This window comes from Metopolophium dirhodum, chromosome 1, assembly GCF_019925205.1.
Source record: "Metopolophium dirhodum isolate CAU chromosome 1, ASM1992520v1, whole genome shotgun sequence".
In the NCBI taxonomy this organism is placed as follows: Eukaryota; Metazoa; Arthropoda; class Insecta; order Hemiptera; family Aphididae; genus Metopolophium; species Metopolophium dirhodum.
The window spans coordinates 37,763,752-37,785,987 of record NC_083560.1 but is presented as its reverse complement, the minus strand read 5'-3'; the positions used below and the strand labels follow the sequence as shown (position 1 = coordinate 37,785,987).

The 22,236-nt window shown below is 28.3% G+C and overlaps 3 protein-coding genes and 1 pseudogene across 4 annotated transcripts; 2 read left to right on the top strand and 2 right to left on the bottom strand.

Annotated features, from left to right (window-relative positions):
* The first annotated feature begins 384 nt into the window (after window positions 1-384).
* Window positions 385-1,124, top strand: LOC132937885 (uncharacterized). Its single transcript, XM_061004475.1, has 2 exons — window positions 385-841; window positions 910-1,124. Exons 1-2 carry the CDS (start codon window positions 676-678, stop codon window positions 1,122-1,124), a joined length of 381 nt encoding a protein of 126 aa, XP_060860458.1. The 5' UTR covers window positions 385-675.
* A 4,082-nt stretch (window positions 1,125-5,206) lies between these two features.
* On the bottom strand, window positions 5,207-8,869 carry LOC132934948 (uncharacterized; annotated as a pseudogene).
* Window positions 8,870-12,824: 3,955 nt separating this feature from the next.
* Window positions 12,825-17,252, bottom strand: LOC132936960 (uncharacterized). Of its 2 annotated transcripts, none has more exons than XM_061003772.1 (3): window positions 17,055-17,252; window positions 13,295-13,566; window positions 12,825-13,211 (listed from the first exon to the last, which is right to left on the bottom strand). In XM_061003772.1, exons 1-3 carry the CDS (start codon window positions 17,061-17,063, stop codon window positions 13,019-13,021), a joined length of 474 nt encoding a protein of 157 aa, XP_060859755.1. In that variant the 5' UTR covers window positions 17,064-17,252; the 3' UTR covers window positions 12,825-13,018. The 2 variants fall into 2 exon arrangements, with proteins under 2 accessions (XP_060859755.1, XP_060859756.1); XM_061003773.1 differs by having other exon boundaries at window positions 17,117-17,231.
* A 713-nt stretch (window positions 17,253-17,965) lies between these two features.
* On the top strand, window positions 17,966-19,982 carry LOC132937875 (putative nuclease HARBI1). The gene is made up of 3 exons (XM_061004463.1): window positions 17,966-17,987; window positions 18,388-18,629; window positions 19,418-19,982. Exons 1-3 carry the CDS (start codon window positions 17,966-17,968, stop codon window positions 19,535-19,537), a joined length of 384 nt encoding a protein of 127 aa, XP_060860446.1. The 3' UTR covers window positions 19,538-19,982.
* Window positions 19,983-22,236: the final 2,254 nt, after the last annotated feature.

The following is a 22,236-nucleotide window of genomic DNA, read 5'->3' as shown; positions in this document are numbered from 1 at the left end:
AAATAGTTACCACTATATTTTTTTTATGCATTCCGGTAAAGCTTTTTTTCTGAACATTTTGACGGTCAAATAATCAATTTTGGTTTGCTAGGTTGGGTTAACCTATAGGTAATAATAATAAGAACATTTTATGCAAAACTAATTTTCTATAAAATCGATTTTGGATTTTTATGTAACTACAAAAAAAAATTACTGTAGATAGGTACGTGCATTTTCACTGAACTTGTGTATAAATATTTTGACTTATTTTAAGCTAGCTGTTGCAGACGTTTTCAATTTTCAATTTTTTAGTTATTTTTTATATGAATGACTATAAAATTATTTATTATTTATCAATTATTGGATCAAAAAGCTTGACAATTTAATGCAGTAGGGCTCCGGTGCGAGTCGTTTGGACGAAGGTTTAGTTATCGAAAAAAAGTGATCGAAATGTCATGTGATCGTATCGTCATGCGGTTGAAAAACAGATGGTCGAATATTTTATTAATATAGTCGAAATATTTTGTGGTCGAATGGGTTTTTTGATCGAAGTAAAGATAATGATTAGCTTTTCGATTACTTTATCTAATATTTTTATAGATGTACATAGCCCGTATGTAGATATATATATCGTAGTAGGTATATCGTAGTCTATTAAAGTATTTTGAACATTCATATATAATTGGTAGACAAGTTATGAAAACAAGAGGAAGACCAAGAAGAGAACCAGTTTACACGCCTCCACTTTTCCCTCCAGAATTATGGTCTGTAGCTGAAAGGTTATCATCAGGATTGCCCAGGACGACAAATACGGCAGAATCCTGGCATAGAAAATTAAATAGATTAATATCGCCACATCCGGGTTTGTCTGAAATGGATATTATTATTTATCATTATTTAAATTATTAATTTTATTATTGTATACCGTAGGACTACATAAATTAATCAAAACCTTACAATCTACTCAGAACGAAACTGAACCAGTAATTGAGATGCTACTTTATGGGCGCAGTAATAAAAAAATGAAAATTCAAGTCCAATCCCACAATATACGTTTAAAAGAAGTGCAACAAAGATTCTTAGCTGATCCAGGTTATGATTTACTAGAGTATTTAAGAGGAATAGCACAAAATTTAAAATTTTAATTATCCACTATATTATATTATTTATACTAAACTAATACTTATAAGTTATACTGGTATATATACCTACCAATTATTTTAATATTTTATTACAACTTTTTTTTAACTTATAATACCTACTTTAGTTAATTTTATATTATAATTTATGTTTTTTTTAAAATAATTAACACAAATATATTATATTTTTCGACATTACATATTTCGATTACATAACATTTCGATCATTTGCATTTTCGATATCATATTTTTCGATCGAAAATGTGTTCGATACCTTGAGTATCGTGAAATGTGTAACCTAACCTTTTCGATCATTTTTTTTCGATCACTAGACTTTCGGCCACTTGATTTTCGGTCAGACAACCCCCACCCCCCGTTTTTCCTTAATTTGTGTATTGTTTTTCCGGGCGCTTTTGAAAACTATGTCCCAAGTGCCCCCACATATAAATACACGATTGAAATACCAACCCGTCAAATAGGGGAGGTAAATATGTAGGTAAATAAAAAAAATTGAAAAATGCACAAAATAAATAATAAAAAAAAGGCGATGTCGTGTCAACTTAGCAAACTTGTATAAATTATCAAATTTAACATTAAAAAAAATAAATGATTAAAATCAAAAATATCTCACGGCTATTATAATTGGAACTTTCAGTTGAACTTTTTCTTTTTGGTAAAGGTAGAAAACATGTCAGCTACCCTCTATTAAAATTTCTAATGTTAGCTATCAAAAAAAAAAAACATTTATGAATTTCTAATTGAAAAAAATATAAAAAAGGTGGGTAAGTGAATGTCGCTCTGCTGTACAGTAGGTTACAAGTGGCTCACTGTACAATGGATGATAATACATTTGAATTCAATGATATAACATAATTGTATACGAAAAACGATTCTGAACGGTGATGGTTTGTCAGTGTGGATATTTTATATAATATTTATATTGTTATTACCATTATTATTAATACGGTAGACTGGTAAATTTAATTAATATTATACAATTACAATAAAATAACTAAAATCGTTATTCTTGAAAAATTAATATGTAATAATTTCGCGTAAATTTGAACATAAAATAACTATAAAAAACTGTGTTTTTATATTTTTGAGATTTTATGGTTGCAGAATAACCTACTTACGTGGAACCTTGTTGTAAGTTTTCAATCCTTAGCTATAAAAGTTGAACATTTAAATATTTAATACATTCTTAAATAAAAAATCTACACATTTTTAAATTTTTAAATCAAATTGAAATGCTTATAAAAAGAAATCGTGCCTAAGTATTTTTAGTACTTTACAATTGCTATTTAAGCAATATATCAGGAGCCTTGTATTAAAATAACGATTATTGGCAATACAAACAAAATTTTAAAAATACATTATTACGATTTTATAGAAATTTAAAGTTCAAATTTTTACGAAATTCATCATAACAGTCAATAATTTGACAGTTTGCAAATTATTTTGTAGTTAGATATTCATGAAAACATTGTTTGTATACCTATTATATGACAATTTAATACAATGTTCCTTAAGTAGTAGTTATGATAGCAGTTAAGGAATAATAAAGATCCATAGACATGACTTTTTTTGATAAGTAACGATTTAAAGTTCAAATTTTGACAAAATTTATCAAATTGAAAATTTACAAACTACTTAGTAGGTAGTTAAAAATGTAAAAAATGTTCATTGTTCAACAAAGTTCAAGCTGGGTTCACAGCTATAAGTACCGTATGTCAAGTTGAGTCAATTAAAATTGCATTCTGATTGGACACTACTTTTTTGTACCTTTTTGTACGTGTAATTACAAAATTGCAACCAAGTAAATCAAAATTGACCACATTTCAACTTTTTAACCAATATGAACTATGTTAATAAAATATAGATGTATTTATTGTGCATTTGAAAATAGATTCAATTTATATTTACACAAAAATATATTTATAGGCTAATAAGTATATAATATTGTCACCTAACGCTATTAAAACAGATTTACTATGCTAATGCATTTTTAAAGTATGCTAAGGTAGGTATTTGTCAGAAATTAAATTACAATCACCAAAAAGTGATCAATATAAAAGAAACACCTGTGTAGTACTTAAAAGCATTTGAATATAATAAATAAGCCATTAGTATTGTGCTGTTTAATGTAGTTTTTATTTTTAAGTTTTCTTTGCAGTATTTGCTTAATATTTCTTCAGCTTTAATGAAATCATTTAAAAATAAAATATTAAATTAAAGTAGGTTGTACATTAGGGTGGTCCTCTGGTATAGTTGAAGGAAAAAAAATTGCAAAATGTTCAAGTTACCCCCCTCAAATCGGTTCCAATACTCAAAAAATCATAATAAAAAAAATTTCAGACAAATTTGTCATTTTTAACCCGTGCCGCAAAAGCTTTAAAGTTTTAATAATAAAAAAATGTTCCAAATCGTTAATTTTTTTATATAATTATTCATAATTCTTAAAATAATGATTTTACAAAAACATTGTAAGGACACTAATTACACATTATTATTATTACAATAGTTATATACTGATACATTTTTTTTAAATATTTAATTTTTAAAATAAAAATTTGTAACTATTTTTTAGCACGGCAATAAATAAAATGTTTTCTATATCATATAATGCGATTTAAATGAACATAAACTTATGTAGGTAGTGTATAATATAGTTTGTATTGTTTGTAAGTAATACTACACGTTGTAATCTATGATACAAAGTATAGAATCGTTAGGTGGGTACTGGGTAAAGTATACCTACTCGTATTTTTCGATTAATACGTGAAGATTATTTCGATGACACATTGTAACATTCACTGGACGCGAACAAGCCAACGCAGTATACCAAAGGCTTTTAAATTGGTGTTTAGATGAAAATGTACAAGCATTGTGTTCCGATACTACAGCATCAAACACAGGTCGCTTAAACGGGGCTTGTGTTTTGCTCGAACAACTGTTAGAACGTGAAATCATATATTTACCATGCCGCCACCAAATATATAAAATTATATTAAAAAGTATGTTTGATTTAAAATTTGGAGTAGCGTCGGGCCCAGACGTGCCAATTTTTAAAAGGTTCCAACAAGCCTGGGGAACAATTAACCCTAACAATTTTAATCCTGGCATACAAAAAAATTGTTATGGATTCTGTAAATTACGTATGTGATCATATTATTAAATTTACTAAAGATCAACTTTTAGAAAAGCATCTAAGAGATGATTACTGAGAGTTACTAGAATTAAGTAATTTTTTTGGACGGAAAACTTTCAAATGATATTATTTTTAAAATACCAGGTGCCATTCATCACGCTCGGTGGATGGCCAAAGCTATTCATAGCTTAACAATTTATTTATTTCGTGAACAGTTTCGATTAATACCCAAAGAAGAAAGTGCTTTAAGAAGTATTTGCATTTTTATTGTACGATTATACATAAAAGTATGGTTTAATTCACCATCTTCAATCAAAGCACCTTTACAAGACTTGACTTTTATAAAAAATCTTTTATATAAAATGTTAAAAAGTTTTGTGGTCACTTATGGTATTTATCTGCAGAATTATGTGCATTTGCTTTTTTTGATGAGGCTGTCACTGGAGACTAAAAGAAAAATGATTCATGCTCTAAACAACGACGATTGTACATCAGAATTAAGTTCAAATGCACGTTTAATTATATCTCCAAAAAATGCTAACGAGTTATTAGAAAAGGAAATCAATGATTTTATATGTGTCATTACCAAAAAACTATTTAAAAGATTTGCAATCAATACCACTTTTTTGAATGAAGACCATTTATATTGGAAAATTAATGAAAATTATAATAAAGCTCTGTTCATTATAAAAAAATATTCCAGTTATAAATGATGTTGCGGAAAGAGGAGTAAAACTTATAGAGGATTATAACAATAAAATAACCAAAGATGAATCTCAAAAACAATACCTACTACAAGTTGTTAGTGATTATTGTTAAAAATAACCTGACCACAAAAAAAAAAAAATTACACAGCAATAGGTACATTTAGTTGTATCATTTATATTTAAAATATGTTAAAGATGTAAGTAATGAGTATTATTATGTTATTATTTATTGTAAATTGTTTATATAATTAATTATTTGTATATGTTAAGTTGTCGGAAATATCTGAATTTTTAGAATTTGATTTTTTTTCACCTTTTGACTAAAATATTTGAAGGAATAAAATATTTGCAAACTATTATATATGAAACAAATTGTAGTAAATTTAGTTTTCTATAATTTGTATCCGTACAAATTTCTTGAAAAATTTTTTTTTCTGGAGTTATGTTTAAAAATATCAAAAAAAAATTATAATATTGAAAATTTTCTATTTTTGTAACTTTAGAGCTTTTGCGGCACGAGTTAAAATTAAAGAATTTGCATGAAACTTTTTTGTATGATTTTTTTTAGAAGTTGAACCATTTTAAGGGGGGTAATCAAAAACCATAAATGAAAAATAAGGACCACCCTAATTTACATTTATAATACTTATGATTTGTTATTGACAATAGTTAGATTTTTAGACACTGTACATGGTATATAACTATTCTTAAAATGTTAAATTTAGTAATTGTTGTAGATAATTTGTATTTTATTCTCTTTTATGAGTTAAATCGATATTAGCTATAAATGGGATGCTTTTAACCTTATAAACATAACTAAAATAATATTTTAAGTTTAATAGTCTTTAATAAATAAACTAAGTAGTTATTAACATTTCAAATTATATAAATTGCAGTCAAATGCAGCCACAGGTAATTTATCTGTGATTTCAATTACTTTAATGTTCGATGGACTGGGCAATAAAGTTGTCAATTCTTCCTTATTATTAGATTTCTGTGAATGGTGTTTATATCGACCTTGCTTCAAATTTTCTACTTGTATTATTTACCTCAAGCGTCGCAAATCCCGTCTAAAATAACAATATTAAATTGTTAACATTACCTACATAATATAAGTACAAAAAAAAAAAAAAACAACAATCTATAATTGCATTACCTTTTACATATTTGTTCCTTTTGTTCATGTTTATGATGTCTCTTTTCAAAAATATGATCAGACATTATTTCTGTGTCTTTTACAGAACGCCTACCAGAATATTTTATAACCCTCCAACTTGGTGTCTGCAAAATCATACATGCTTATGTAATAAAGACAATACTAAATATTTAACAGATTATATTATACATGTTAAATGAAATGCTTACTTCTAAATTGCTCTTAGTATTTTTAGAAACTGGTTCATCTTTTGTAAGATCATAATTTCCTAGGCATGTGTTATATGCATCATCTGCTGTGATCAAAGACAATTCTTGCATTTTTCCTATTTTACCTATGCATAGTTATTAATCAATAAAAATTATGCACTGTCAGGAAAATATTATTTTTAAAATACAACCTGATTTAGCTTGTGTAATACTAGTTCTCCGCTGTTTTGTCTGGTTGGATACTAATGGATCTGGGTTTGGTTGTTTTGTAGCAGCTTGACGAGTCCTTCGCTTTTTAAGTTTAATGTCTCGCTGTTCTTGCTGATCTTGTATTTGGTGTTTATTACGACCTTGCTTCAAACTTTCTACTCTTATTAATTCCCTCAGTTGTCGCAAATCCCGTCTAAAATAACAATATTAAATTGTTAATATTACCTACATAATATAAGTACAAAAAAAAAAAAACAACAATCTATAATTGCATTACCTTTTACATGTTTGTTCCTTTTGTTCATGTTTATGATGTCTCTTTTCAAAGATACGATCGGACATTATTTCTGTGTCTTTTACAGAACGCCTACCAGAATATTTTATAACCCTCCAACTTGGTGTCTGCAAAATCATACATGCTTATGTAATAAAGTCAATACTAAATATTTAACAGATTATATTATACATGTTAAATGAAATGCTTACTTCTAAATTGCTCTTAGTATTTTTAGAAACTGGTTCATCTTTTGTAAGATCATAATTTCCTAGGCATGTGTTATATGCATCATCTGCTGTGATCAAAGACAATTCTTGCATTTTTCCTATTTTACCTATGCATAGTTATTAATCAATAAAAATTATGCACTGTCAGGAAAATATTATTTTTAAAATACAACCTGATTTAGCTTGTGTAATACTAGTTCTCCGCTGTTTTGTCTGGTTGGATACTAATGGATCTGGGTTTGGTTGTTTTGTAGCAGCTTGACGAGTCCTTCGCTTTTTAAGTTTAATGTCTCGCTGTTCTTGCTGATCTTGTATTTGGTGTTTATTACGACCTTGCTTCAAACTTTCTACTCTTATTAATTCCCTCAGTTGTCGCAAATCCCGTCTAAAATAACAATATTAAATTGTTAATATTACCTACATAATATAAGTACAAAAAAAAAAAAACAACAATCTATAATTGCATTACCTTTTACATGTTTGTTCCTTTTGTTCATGTTTATGATGTCTCTTTTCAAAGATACGATCGGACATTATTTCTGTGTCTTTTACAGAACGCCTACCAGAATATTTTATAACCCTCCAACTTGGTGTCTGCAAAATCATACATGCTTATGTAATAAAGACAATACTAAATATTTAACAGATTATATTATACATGTTAAATGAAATGCTTACTTCAAAATTACTCTTAGTATTTTTGGAAACTGGTTCATCTTTTGTAGGATCATAATTTCCTAGGCATGTGTTATAATATGCATCATCTGCTGTGGTCAAAGACAATTCTTGCATTTTTCCTATTTTACCTATGCATAGTTATTAATCAATAAAAATTATGCACTGTCAGGAAAATATTATTTTTAAAATACAACCTGATTTAGCTTGTGTAATACTAGTTCTCCGCTGTTTTGTCTGGTTGGATTCTAATGGATCTGGGTTTGGTTGTATTGTAGCAGCTTGACGAGTCCTTCGCTTTTTAAGTTTAATGTCTCGTTGTTCTTGCTGATCTTGTATTTCAGCCAAACTCAAATTTCCTATGCCAGATGAGCATGTTGAAGAAACTCGTGTGAATGGTAAGACATCCAAGTTTTTCTCTCTATATAGCAACTGGTTTAGCTATATATTGATTAGCTACCGCCAACTTCTGTTTGAGCTGTACAACAAACCTTTTTATTCAGCAGGGCCACAGGTTTGCTGGACTCTTCTTTTAACTTGTGATTCAGGAATGAACGGGCCTTGAGTTTACTCAGCTTATTGGTCGCCAGCGGGTAGACGCGGTGGTTGATGGAGGCTACAGTCTGATCGCTGTCAGAGACCACGGCGATCTTAGACGCGGCCATCACCATTTTGTTTTGGTCATCGAGCACCTGCTCGCAGTGGTTTACGAATCCTTCGTCACCACCGCCGTTTACGATCCGACACTCTTTGGAAATCGCCGAGACACGACCGACACCACCTCTGTTACTTCTCCTCATCATGCTTATCGTTTAACAGACTAACTTGCCTTACGTATCTAACAATGACCGTCAGCGGACTGGAGCGATTAGAAGGGAATCGCGCGCGTATGCACGTTTGTTGGAAAAACAGTTCAGCCGAAAACAGATCGGTCGATATGGGTTGACGCGGAAACCGTTCAAACGTCGTGCCGCGTGTGCAATGTGCTATTCTCTGTCCGTTTGTCGGCCTCTGCTGTCGCGTTTCGGTATGTAATAATAACAAATGTGAAATGATGGATCAACGAACGCGGTTCGCCATTACGGTAACACAACAATATTCAAAACACACAAACAAACGCGTTGTCGAGATATCTCTCATCTTCATGGTACAAGGACAGCAGTGAGGGAGAGAGCGACCACTGATAAATAATATGAAACTAGATAACCGACTCGTTTCAATTATTAAAGTCTGGCCGCCATATGCAGATTGGGCAATGTAAATAACATTTTGTTATCATTATCAATTACTGTGATAAGTAACTGATCAAAAAAATAGAAATTCAAACGTATTTTAGCATCGCTTATTAATAATTAATATTTATTATTGAATAACACTCAAGTGACCAGTACTATTACTGAGTGCTTACTTCCAGTAGGCAGTGTATATTGTATATTGGCCTGTGAAAATGTAGTACTTGCACTACCAGAAAACTGTGAACATTTGCTAGGCAGGCAACTAAAATTTTCATTTTCAATTCTTAATATGTACACTTAGTATAATGTATATTGCAAGTAACATTTGTTTAGTGCTGCACATACAAAGAAATCAAGTTAAATTCCTTGAATTAATAAACCATAATAACAAAAGATTCTTTTATTAAATGTTAACATAATAAAAACATAATTGTAAAAAAAAACAATTTAGATAGGTATTATATTTTACATTTTAAAAAATATAGAAAATTAAGTGCAAAACCTTAATTAATACATTATATATAATTACTTACTAAGTTAATGATTAGAAAACAAAATTAATTTCTTTAATTTTTGTTGTTTACTGGTAGTATTTACTACTGTTGAATATTCTTTGCCAAATGATTTTAATCTGACACATATATAAGTAAGGAAATTAAAATCATTTTACAGGGTCGTTTCAAAATACTACTGTTGCAATCTAATTCACTAAATATATTATGATCAAGAGACAAGTTATTAGTGCATTGGTACATTATTTTTTATTTAAATTGGGTATGTTAAGAAAAGACTTTTTATGCAAGAATCACAATCAAGTTGCTTAATTATTTTTAAAATAATGTATCCTAAGATGTAGTATTAAATATTATCCTTAGCATTTTGTAAAGAAGGATTTATATTGTTAATTAATTGTAGTCTGTTTAAAATATCTTGGTCAGCCTCACCCATTTGACAGTCGTCATTAAATTGCTCTTTCTTATTCCACTATATGTTGAAATTCATAATCATAATCATAATTTGTATTCATAATCAATGCTGATACTTATGAGTTTATGTAATGAAAAGGTACCTAGGCAATGAAATGCAAAAATTAGTTCATGTAGGTAAGGTTAGGTTATATAGTACTAATTTTACAACAACTCGCAGAACAATACATTCACTATAGATCCGTAGCCCGTAGTTTTATAATAAATATTAAGATATTATGTAAAACCAAAGAATCCGGGTGAAACCCGTAGAGATAGTTGCCCTTGTGGTACAACAACAGTAGTATTAGTCAAATGCAATGACTCATTACCAATAAAAATGTGGGTTTAATAACTCAAGTGCACCTGCTATACTTTGTGCTGTTGCACAAATAGATGGTCATTTCAACATAGACATGTTTTGGGGCTAAATAGATACACATTTTTTTTGTTTCTGAACGACTTTTTGTTGGGTTTTCGACTATTTGTCGTCATATGGTTACTTTTTAACAAAAACATATTTATGATTCATAGATTTTACTTGTAGGTATAGGAAAAATATCCAGTAGAGTGCTATGGTTTTTTAAATATAATAATTAAGTTGAAATAGCTGTTTTTCTCATTTATTTTTAAGTTTATTCCTTTATAATATTAGAGGTTGCTTAGGTACGTGTATCAACGAATCGTTTATATCTAATGAGTAATGACTAAAACATCCTTTATAAAGGATGATTATTTTATCATCGAACACTCATTATTTCAAGAAGTGTAAATATGTTTTTGAAAATATTATTTTACATAGTTTCAAGTTTTATCCTTATAATTTTTTAAGGTTTTTTTCTTTTTTGAATGATAACATACAGTTTTACTTTCATATTCCAAAGTAGAATATTTGTCTAAATAATTCAAAACGTAAAAATCGAATTTATAGGACGAGTAGTATATGAGTTATAACTTATAAGTATTTAGAGTTTTAATGAGTGGAGTGGTACAGGGTTACCCCACGATATGTTTGATCACTACTCCGCTCATCTAAACTAGCAATGAATGTATCAATTTTACAATGAGGATTATTTTTGTTTTTTTTTCATTTGGATCTATCATTACTTATTAGGACAGTAAGAATTATTAGATTTTTTCAACAGCACTTTTTTTATATGAGAGAGAATCTTGTTGGTACTTAGGGGGTCAAAAGTGAAAATTTCCCAGTAGTTTTCAAAAGCACTGGAAAAAACAAAAGAAAAATTAAGGAAAAACGGTTTTTGACAAAACGACTATGGATTTTTATGTAACTCTAAAACCGTTAGAGACACAAATTTTTACTGAATGTTTAAATTAGCTTTTTCTATACACTACAATTTTGAAATTATTTTAACTCGTTTCAAACTGTTTACGGACTATTTAAATTTAAAATTTTTTGTTTTTTTTTTTTTAAATGCCAATAAAATATTGTTAATTTAGTAAATACGTGAGCTAATTTCATACAAGTGTCTTAAGATAATTTTACAATGGCAGTAGAAAAATATTAATGATACACATTATGCACAGTTTTTTTTTTTATAAGCAATTAAAGTTTGGATTATGACAAAATAAGTAAAAATCACGAAAATGTGCAAACTGTTTTGAGTTGGAAATTCATAGAAATGTTTCTAGTTATATCATAGTTTTGAAAATGTAATACAAGATGCCTCATAATTTTTTCTACATTTATTAAAAAAAAAAACTGGGTTAGTGAATGTTGCTCTGCTATAGCGTAGGTTACAAGTGGTCACTGTATAATGGATGGTATTAAATTTGAATTCAATGATATAAGATATTAATATCACTGTATACGAAAAACGATTATGAGTGGTAACGATTTGTCAGTGTGGATATTTTATGTTATTTTGACATTGTTATTACTATTGTTATTAACACGGTAGTCGGTAAATTGAATTAATATTATAATATTACAACAAAATAACTAAAATTGTTATTCTTGGTTATTTCATATGTAACTTCCTCCAAATTTTAATATAAAATAACTATAAGAAACAATGTTTTTATTTTTTTGGGATTTTTTGGTTACAGAATAACCTACTTACATGGAAACTTGTTGTAAGTTTTTAATCCTTAGCTATAAAATTTAAAATTTTATACATTTTTAAAAATCAAAATTCATTTACAAAGTTTTTTAAATTTTAAATTTGATAAACGATGTTAAACATCAAACTTTAAATGCTTTTTTAAAAAAAACTGTGACTGTCTTTTTAATATTTTTCAACTGCTATTGTAACAAAATATCAGGAGCCTTGTATTAAATTGTCATTCTTTTTTACCCAACAAATAACATTTTATTGATATTTATAGGAAAAAAAACTAAAAAAATTGAAATTTGAAATGGTCTGTAAACATTAACCTAACCTAGTACAGAATATATAATAATGAAATTGTCTACCCCAGGCCTCTCAGGAATCAGTTAGTTGATAATGGACCATTCTCAAACAGAGAAATTCTTATAAAAAAATTGGAAATCTGGTCTCTATTAGCTTTATATTCAGCTTTATCAAAAGTGAATTAAAATAATCCATTTGAATTGTTAGTACTTGATAAACTTTGTTTTAAAGATTATCACAAATTTGCAGTTTTTAAAATTTAACCTTATCTTTTTTTAAATGTTTCACATTTTAATGTTTAACCAAAAATCCCCAGATTGTATTGATTTTAAAACTACACATACAGTTTCATCTTTTGAATACAGACATGGGCGCAACTAGACATTTGAACAAGGGGGTGCTTAAGCTCCAGGTTTTTTTTGTGACTCAATGGGTCCTAACACCATTATTTGCCTATATGTTTTCCTATATTAACCACTAAAACAAAACAAAAACTATAATTCCTGGTAGATTTTTAAAGTCAAATATTTCGTTATTTTAATTTTTGAATCTTAAAAACGCACAATTTTGTTATTGTCACATAGAACTCTTTATTTCCAAGCCAACGAATTGTAAGCTGTAAGGAATTGTCAAAATAAAATAATATCCATCACAAAATCAAAAATAATACGAATACAATAAAATTAAATCAAATCAATGTTAATGCATGGATTTTAATCCTCACGTTGGTAGTTATCTTCACTTGCATTTTCTGTTTTTATAGGACGATCTTCAATTTCGATGTCAGATAGTTCTGAGTCAAGACGGCTTGATGATTTTTCATGTTGTTCCAAATGCTTCTTTAGCTTAACACCCCTTGAAAATACCTTGTCGCAATACTTGCATATGTAATGAGTATCTTCATTACTGAACAAAATGAAAATAAATTAACTTTTTAATATCATGTTTGATAATAATTAATAAAAAAATAAGACTTGATGAACTATTACTTAGGTGGAGCTTGGCTAGATTGTCTAGTTTGTCCACTGCAATTAGCCAAATGGTTTGTAACAGCTTCTTGGCATAGTAAAATGTTCAAACACATCTTGTATACCCATTTAGTAAGATAATCACGGTGCGATCCATCATATCTTGCCATAGTTCTGGGACAAAATAGTTTCTCTTTTGGTTTGGTGGTGGTTGGTATTCTCTTCATTCTTAGTTTACGAGACTTACAGTCCATAAATGGATGTTTCTGCGGCATCTTTATATTACAGGAATTCTGTTGACAAAAGTTAAAACTTTAAAAGTATTTAGAATAAAATAATAGCTTAAAATCAATAGTCATGGAAGAATGAATATATGGACTATGATGGCAATATTTCCAACTTCCGAGGCTCGGGCTCTGCGACGTTCGTAGTTACTACTTCCACTACCTTATGGCATGAAATTGAACTTCCATAAAAATAACATTGAAAGACTAAACATTTTAACTTAACATAACTCTTAATGACAACTAACTTAACATGACTCAAAATTCCTTTTATATTTTAAGGTAGGTACTCCTAAAAATATAATACTTTCAAATTAAAAAAATATTAGATTCTATACACATTTATGGAAAATATTTAGGTAGGTTGTCACGTCTTAAGATACTTGTACAGAAATTTTGGATAGTTGTTAACACAGCAAGTAGTTTTATAGATAAGACACTTTCCCGGTAATTTAAAACCTTACAGCCAACAAATTGAGTTTAAATTCCATTGAAACTCAACAAAATTATACCTTTGATTTAGTACACTAATGACTTGATGCCTGTCAAATTTACTTTGGCCTAGGGCTGCCCACCGCAAATTCATATTCACATTATTTTTAGTTAAAATTAAAAACATGCTATGCTTATAGCTTATGCACATAAAATAAATCTAATATGATAAATATTTGATAATATAATTTATTATAATTTTGATTACTATATAACTTATATATAGATAATATATAATTTATATAGATTATATTAAATTTTATATTCGTAGAAAATGTTATCTTAAAGTTTAATATTGGGTCTAATCATAGAAGAAAATAGGAGGACATCAATGGCAAAAATAGATGGCTATCAACTTTGCCTCATGCATCAGATAGGTATTGTGTAACACAGCATTTCTTAAACTTTAACAAATGATAAAAAAAATTACACAACTCAATATAATGCTACTGACCATAGACCTATAAACTATCTTAGTATAGGTCTATGCTACTGACACTAAAAAATAAGTTCTATCCCGTGCGGTTAAAATAAATTTAACATTGCTTAAAAATTATTATTGATTGGTATTTACTATTTAGATATGACAATAATTTTTTTAACCAACCAAAAGTAAATTTTAAATAATTAAAATTCTTGGTATGGGATTCTGCCTAAGAAGCTGGGGGAGTATGGATACTGGATAGAAACCCTCTTCAGGCTCTACAAGTTTCTCATATTAAACAAATTATGGAAAATGACATAAGGCCCAAAATTTGTTGGTCTCCCTAATAAAAATGTTCTGGCTACATGCCTGATGCCTGAAGTCTTGACTTTTAACAATATACAACATTATATTGGTGATCAGCAGAATCAATTTTTTGTTATAATTTGTAACAGGTACATATTACAGTAAATTTAATTATTCACAAATTTCATAGTAAGAATATTATCTGTTTTCCGTCGTTGATATTTTTCATTATTTTTATTATTTTAAATTTAAATATTTTAAATAGTACTTATAACTTGTTGAAATTAAAATCTACAAAAGGATGCGAGAACACAGATAATATTCTTATCTACCTATAGTTTTGATAGTAAGCATGACAAAATAGTGTTTCAGAGACTTCAAATTCTTATCAGGTACAAATGAAAATTTGATTAGTTAAATTTAATATTTTAGAAAATATATCCTCCAAATTGTAATTCTAATACATATGCTGACCATTACTTGTTTAACCCCCACTGACATTCCACCCTAATAAATATATTATTTATGTACAAAACTAAAAACTTGTACTTAAACCCCTCCATTTCATAATCCTGGCTACGCCACTGCCATTACTATACATTTCTTTTGAGTCATTTTTTTTTTAAATGTATGATATTATGTTTTTAGAACAGCAATGATTGTAGCCAAACTATTGTAGACATAAAGCTATGGAAATTGATTATGAAGTCTCTGAAAAGTGGGAAAATAAAAATGATGAAAAAATTGATGACAAATTGGCCAACTTGGACGCATCTGGCGAGGTAATTTATATCACTTTATGTTTCATCAAAATTGAAATCTAGATAATGTGTTAAAAAATGTTAATTATAATATTTTGTATGTATTTAATTTAATTTATTTTCTTCGTAATTCATGAAATATAGAATTAGTAAGTAAATTTTAATTTTGCATAAAAATTCATGTTTTAAACATTAAATAATATTTTAAGTACATTTTGGCATTTTTCTCTTATTACTTAATTTGTCAAATATTGATATTTTTTACAATACTTGTCATCTATTATTCAAAAATTGTAGTAGTTAATATTTATCTTAACTTATTCTTGTTAATTTTGTTACCATCTTCTCTTTTATTTTTTATTCTTAATGCATTATCCAATACCAGAATCTGTATACTTATTCCCTTAAGGCATTGATATATACGTAAATAAATAAATAATGCATTTAAATTCAAACTATATACATATATTACATAATTTTTTTAGAGGTTTTTAATAGAATAAATTGGATATAATGATGATAAAATTAGTAAATTCTGACCTATAATCACAAATCTTTCATTTTTTTTTTTAGAAAACCGATTCCAATAGTGAATGTTGTTCAAAGTTATCATTTTTTAACTCGATAACAATGTTACGTGTTAATGAAAGAGATGGGCTTAAAATTCCTATTGTATTTCTTGGTCTACTACATTTGGCAAATTAATGAGATCTGACATTGTTCCAAGAAAATTGCGTTATAAATAATATGGAAGAAATATTTATTGCTAAACCAATGAACAAAGTAAATGTAATTTGTGGTTAAAAATATTTTGTTTTATATTTATTTTTTAATAATATTAATTACTTTTTTGAATAATGTTATGCTTATTTCATAAAATTCAACATTAAATTAATAATTGAGAAATATCTAATACAAATTAAATAAGTACACCTGTATTACATTAAAAATATAAAATCAATTAAATTTAACCATGTTAATATTACTTACATAGCTTGTCCAAGATGTTTATTAAAAATATAAAATAACGTAGAAATAAAAATGATTCATGAAAATATCTGTTTTAATTCTACTATTACACTTAGTATGTATATATATATTTATATATCTAGTTCCAGGTGCAGATTGGTAAAAAGGGCATGAGATGCTACACAATCTAATGGGAAAATACCAAAACATTTTTGGGCAAATTTAAATAATGTAAATTATTTATAAATTATTAATGTTTTATTTTGTTTTAAAAAAATATTGAATATACGTTAAAAATGTAAATAAGGACCAAGTTACAACCAACTTTATATTATAGGTTACTAACAATCGTAAGTTAGTAACGATATGCTGTTATTAGGTGTCTAGAGTCTTTAAACATATAATAAATAATATTAGGCAAATATATTTTTGGGCAAGGGATGCTGGTAACATCCCAGCAACCCAGCCAGTCTGCGCCTGTCTATTTCTACTGATTATTATGTATGATATGTGGGTTTCAAAAATATTTATTCAGTAAAACTTACCAAAGTCATAACTTGATTGATTTCCCACTGAAGGCCTTATACTAGTATTCTGTGGTACTTACTAAATTGTTTTGTGTAGGATTGAATATAATATTCTACTTATAGGTAGTATTATAAATAGAGACCGGATTTATATGCGCTAAAAATCTTGAAAATAAGATACTTTTATGCTCTATAATATTATCAAAATAATCTTTCATATGAAACTATATAGATGATCGACTCGTTTCAATGATTAAAGTCTGGCCGCCATATGCAGATTGGGCAATGTAAATAACATTTTGTTATCATTATCAATTACTGTGATAAGTAACTGATCAAAAAAATAGAAATTCAAACGTATTTTAGCATCGCTTATTAATAATTAATATTTATTATTGAATAACACTCAAGTGACCAGTACTATTACTGAGTGCTCACTTCCAGTAGGCAGTGTATAATGTATATTGGCCTGTGAAAATGTAGTACTTGCACTACCAGAAAACTATCATTGTATAAGAAAAACGATTCTGAGCGAAAACGGTCAGTCAGCCAATGATATTACGAAGGGTGCGTTCGTCTTGGACGCTTTTGCGATTACAGTGCTCACGATAACGATACCGTTCGTCTTGGCATAAGCGCTATAAGTAAGCAATATAGTAAGCAATGTCCAAGACGAACGCAATTTATTATTCGGGCGCGATCATTTCAATGTTATCACTTTATGAGTTATCACGTTCACGTATTTTTATTTAACTTGACCATTCACTCAATAATCAAAATAATTATTATAAATTCTAATTAGTAATAGCTAATAGTTACCTCATTATTAACGGATGACTTTAATGACGAAGAGTTAGTTGGACTAGCTTTACAACTAGTTGGAGATGTTTTATTTTTCTCTTCGTCGGAAGATAGTGAGGACGATGATCATGGCTTTGAACTTGCAGTACCGTTTGTAACTGCCAAAAATGCAATACCTAGAATGGAAAATTATGTCGAAAAGATTGTACCTCAGTTCCGGTTTTTACTTTAATTATGGTTACCTATAAGCATCAGAACTTTTCTCATAATATTTTTAAATTATTAATATAAATAATTTATAGAATGCTTCCGGAAACGTTTGAATTCATATTGAAAATAATTGCACCAAAATTGGTTAGGAAAAAACCTGGCTGTCCAACTATTGAACCTAATAAGCAGTTGCTTTTAGCAATTTGGAAAATGGCAACCCCGGATTCATACAGGTTTGTTTTTTTAAGTTACTATTTTTTGTTATTATTAATATTTCAAACTAGTTAGTTGTTTTATCTCATATAAGTTTACAGGTGAATTTGTGAAAAATTTAATGTAGCGAGAGCAACTGCGTTGAAATGTGTGAGAAGAGTGGTTAATGCTTTAGAAATTCTAGCACCGGCTTTTATTGCATGGCCTAATGAGGAAAGATCAATGGTCATTAGAAATGGATTTTTTGCCACCAGTAACTTTCCTAATGTCCTCGGAGCAATAGATGGAACCCATATTAATATTCCTGCACCTCATGATCATCCAGAGTCTTACGTGAACAGGAAAGGTCACCATTCGATTCAACTTAAAGTATGTTATGTTATTTTTTGATCTGAGTTATCACTTATCAGTTGTTCGTTGAATCTTAATTTGTAAATTGTCACTAACAATCAGGCATAAACATGAACTAAATCTTCAATTTTTATATTTTGAAAAAATTAACAGCAATGTTAGTGTTGAAGAATAGATAGATTGGCAAACCACAATTATTACTGTGATGTATAGTAATAAATGACATAATAATATCCATAACAACTTCTTTGAAGAACTCAAATTAAAAAATATAGTTAAAAATACATTAAATTTGTGCTTAATGTACATATTGTGTACAACTGAATCTATAAAAAATATTTATTTCACTGTATAATTATTATAATGTAAAATATTTACAGAAGTACAATAAATAGTAAGTTCCTATAAAAGCTTCCTAACTGTATCTTTTGTAAAATTGTAGAGGAGAAAATAATTCAATAGAGTTTTCATGATCTCTGAGTAAAAGATCATGTAGTAGGTATGTAGTAAAAACTACACATTTTTTTATATAAAAAAATAAAGTGATATTTTAAATTAAAAATTATAAATATAGTTATTGTTGGTAGGAATATAGGAATTATGACAGGAAGGGCTAAAATAAAATTTAGGATGCTTAACTCCCATCCCCCAAGTCCCCCCTTCCCTAGTTATGCCTATGACTGCTTAGGTGACCCTTAAATTAATTTAAAGTAACAATTAAATGGCTGTGCATACGGCAGTTTGTGTAGTTGAATTAGATAACAATTTAATCATTAAAATTGAATAAATATTAATATGTTTTACAGGCCGTTTGTGACCATCAGTGTAAATTTATTCACCGTTATGCTGGAAACGTTGGTTCAGTTCATGACCAACGAGTGTTTCGCTTGTCTGATTTAAACGAGGACCTACACAACCCTACATAATTTCCCAACAACTCTCATATTATTGGTGATGCAGCTTACACATTGCAAGAACACTTATTAGTACCTTATCGTGACAATGGGCATCCTACCAAAAAACAGAAAAACTTCAATTTTTGTCATTCATCTGCAAGAATGGCAATTGAAAGGTCATTTGGATTGCTTAAAGGGCGTTTTCGCAGTCTTCTCACCACACTTGCTATGGAGCGTGTTGATCTCATTCCAAAATACATTATAGCATGCTGTGTATTACACAATATATGTTTATTAAAGAATGATGATTTTCCAAGTACAGTTGAGTTATTACCAGAAGCCGTACAAGATCATGATCAAGTAGGAGACAATGTTGCTGTAAACCGACTAGGTGTAATTAAGAGAGATGATATTTGTGAACGATTGTCTATTCGTAATGTATAATTAAAATAATATGTATGTTTTAAACATTAAAAATTCTGATTGCAGTGGAATATACTCGTTAAACATATTAATAACTGTTTGCATCAAATAATATAATAATTTGTCTCAAATTACTAACTAAAAGTCACTTGTCTTTGAATTTATCCAATACCGTGAATTTCCCAATAAACAAATGTAGACAAAATCAAAACCAAATTCATATTATCTTTGAGTTTTTACATAAACATGTGTAGGTACAATAAATCTAAAAACAGCATCAACTCCATAGTAATATGTGAAGAAAGAAACATATTACATATTATAATATGATGATAGCTGAGACCGCTCTACTCATGAAATGTAAATCAAAATTAGTTGTCACAAAAGTAATGTTAAACCTAGCGTTTACACATGTAGAATTAGAGTAAAATGACATCTTTCAACAAGAAATGCATTTGTTTTAAAATGGTTTATAACATCATGTGTTATTATAAATTTGGCATTTTCTTATAACCCAAAATATTCTAGGTGTGTTACCCTGGCACCCTAAGGTCAACATTTTGACTTAAAAACCGCTTGGTAATATTTAATCTATTATGTAATGATTTGTAACCACAAAAAAAAAACAATTTTGTAACTAAACCGGTGCCCCAGAAAACCACATGCCTAGAATTATAGTAAGTATAATTATTAATATATATAATGCGATTTGATTTAATATATTATGAATTGTTTAATGTATATACTATATAGTATGTCTTATGGGCTATTCAATGATATAATTTATTAATGTGATATACAATATAATAAATCAGTTGAATTAAAAAATCTATATCTCATTAAAAATCTAAATTCAATAAAAAGTCTACATTTAATAAAATATATAATATCTATTTCAAATGACATTATTTGATGCCACAGAGTACAGAGATTGTGAATAATAATTATATACCAACTTTTAAAATAAGAGGACAACTGTATCATAGGATAGGATCTTTGATGCCAAAACCAAATGAACAAGCCAAATTTTTACAAATTAATTTTATTGGAGAAGAAGAATAACAGTGCAGTAAGGTAGAGAGTGGGTCAGCTAGTATAATATAAAAAGAATAAATTAAAACATAACAGTCAGTCTTACTTTGTTGTCTTTACTTAGTTTTATTAATCAACATTAAAATAAAATAACATAGGTATATTTAACAAGTAATTTTGTTAACAATGAATAATACATAATTAGTCTTTAATCTTAAAACAATAACAATTCAATTTAAAACATAACAGTCTGTCTTAATTTTTTTAATTAGTTTTATTAATCAACATTAAAATAAAATAACATATAATATTTAACAAGTCTTTTTGTTGGCAATGAATAATACATAATTATTAGTCTTTAATCTCAAAACAATAACAATTCAAATTATAAAAGGTAAAAAAGTAATCAAAATAGATAATGAATAGGAAATACATCATGTTTTTTTTTCCAAAACAGCAACTATTCTTGCTAGAAGGCCAAGAGCCTCTTTTTTTTGTTCTATTTTTTCTACATGTCTCTTTTCTCTACTTTACTCTGATATTTTTCTGTTTTCTTCAATAGCAAATATAACCTTATCCACAGAAGGCATTTGATTTAATTTTTTCCTTGGTTGGTCATAATTATTGGAGTTAACAGTAAGAACAGAAGAGTATTCTGGTTCAGAATTAACTCTTTTACCAGAGGATGATGCAGTGGCAATTGGTGATATACAAGGCTTGGAACCAATCAAACCATCCAATAAATCGAAATAGGCCCATGTTCGAGTTCCATTCCCTGACTTACCATTGTGGTCCTTCATAGATTTATAAGTTCTTTTTAAGCTACCAAATTTCGACTGACATTGTGGACCAGTAACATGATGGTTTTTTTTTATCAATGCCTCAGCTATATTTTGCCAATTTTTTTTTTGAGATATACGCCCCGAATAAAAGTCCTCAGCTCTTTTTCTATATTCTTCTACAAGAAGCAGTATTGCCTCACGAGGCCACTTAAAAACATTATTTTCAGTCTCGGTATTTATATTGTTTATCATTGAAATTTCATTTCGATCAACTGACACACTTGCATTTGGTTCAGATGTTTCATCAGCTACAAACTCTTCCACAAATCTTCTATATTTGGCTTTCTTTAAAATTTTTTCCCCAAATGCTGTATCTAAACACACAAATAGTTACATTATATAGCATTCTTTTTATAAACAAAAATGCATGTACGCATAACACATATATTATGAATATTATACTCAACAACTCAAGTCTTATTTCAAGTAATA

Bases quoted from the DNA above. Each gene is read 5' to 3' on its own strand.
- LOC132937885 (XM_061004475.1), top strand. From the start codon at position 676: ATGAAAACAAGAGGAAGACCAAGAAGAGAACCAGTTTACACGCCTCCA. The intron at 842-909 runs GTTTGTCTGAAA...TGTATACCGTAG, and splicing joins ATTAATATCGCCACATCCGG to GACTACATAAATTAATCAAA.
- LOC132936960 (XM_061003772.1), bottom strand. The intron at 13,212-13,294 runs GTAATAGTTCAT...CATTTTGTTCAG, and splicing joins TCTAGCCAAGCTCCACCTAA to TAATGAAGATACTCATTACA.
- LOC132937875 (XM_061004463.1), top strand. From the start codon at position 17,966: ATGGCTTTGAACTTGCAGTACC. The intron at 17,988-18,387 runs GTTTGTAACTGC...AATTTAATGTAG, and splicing joins GGCTTTGAACTTGCAGTACC to CGAGAGCAACTGCGTTGAAA. The intron at 18,630-19,417 runs GTATGTTATGTT...TATGTTTTACAG, and splicing joins ACCATTCGATTCAACTTAAA to GCCGTTTGTGACCATCAGTG.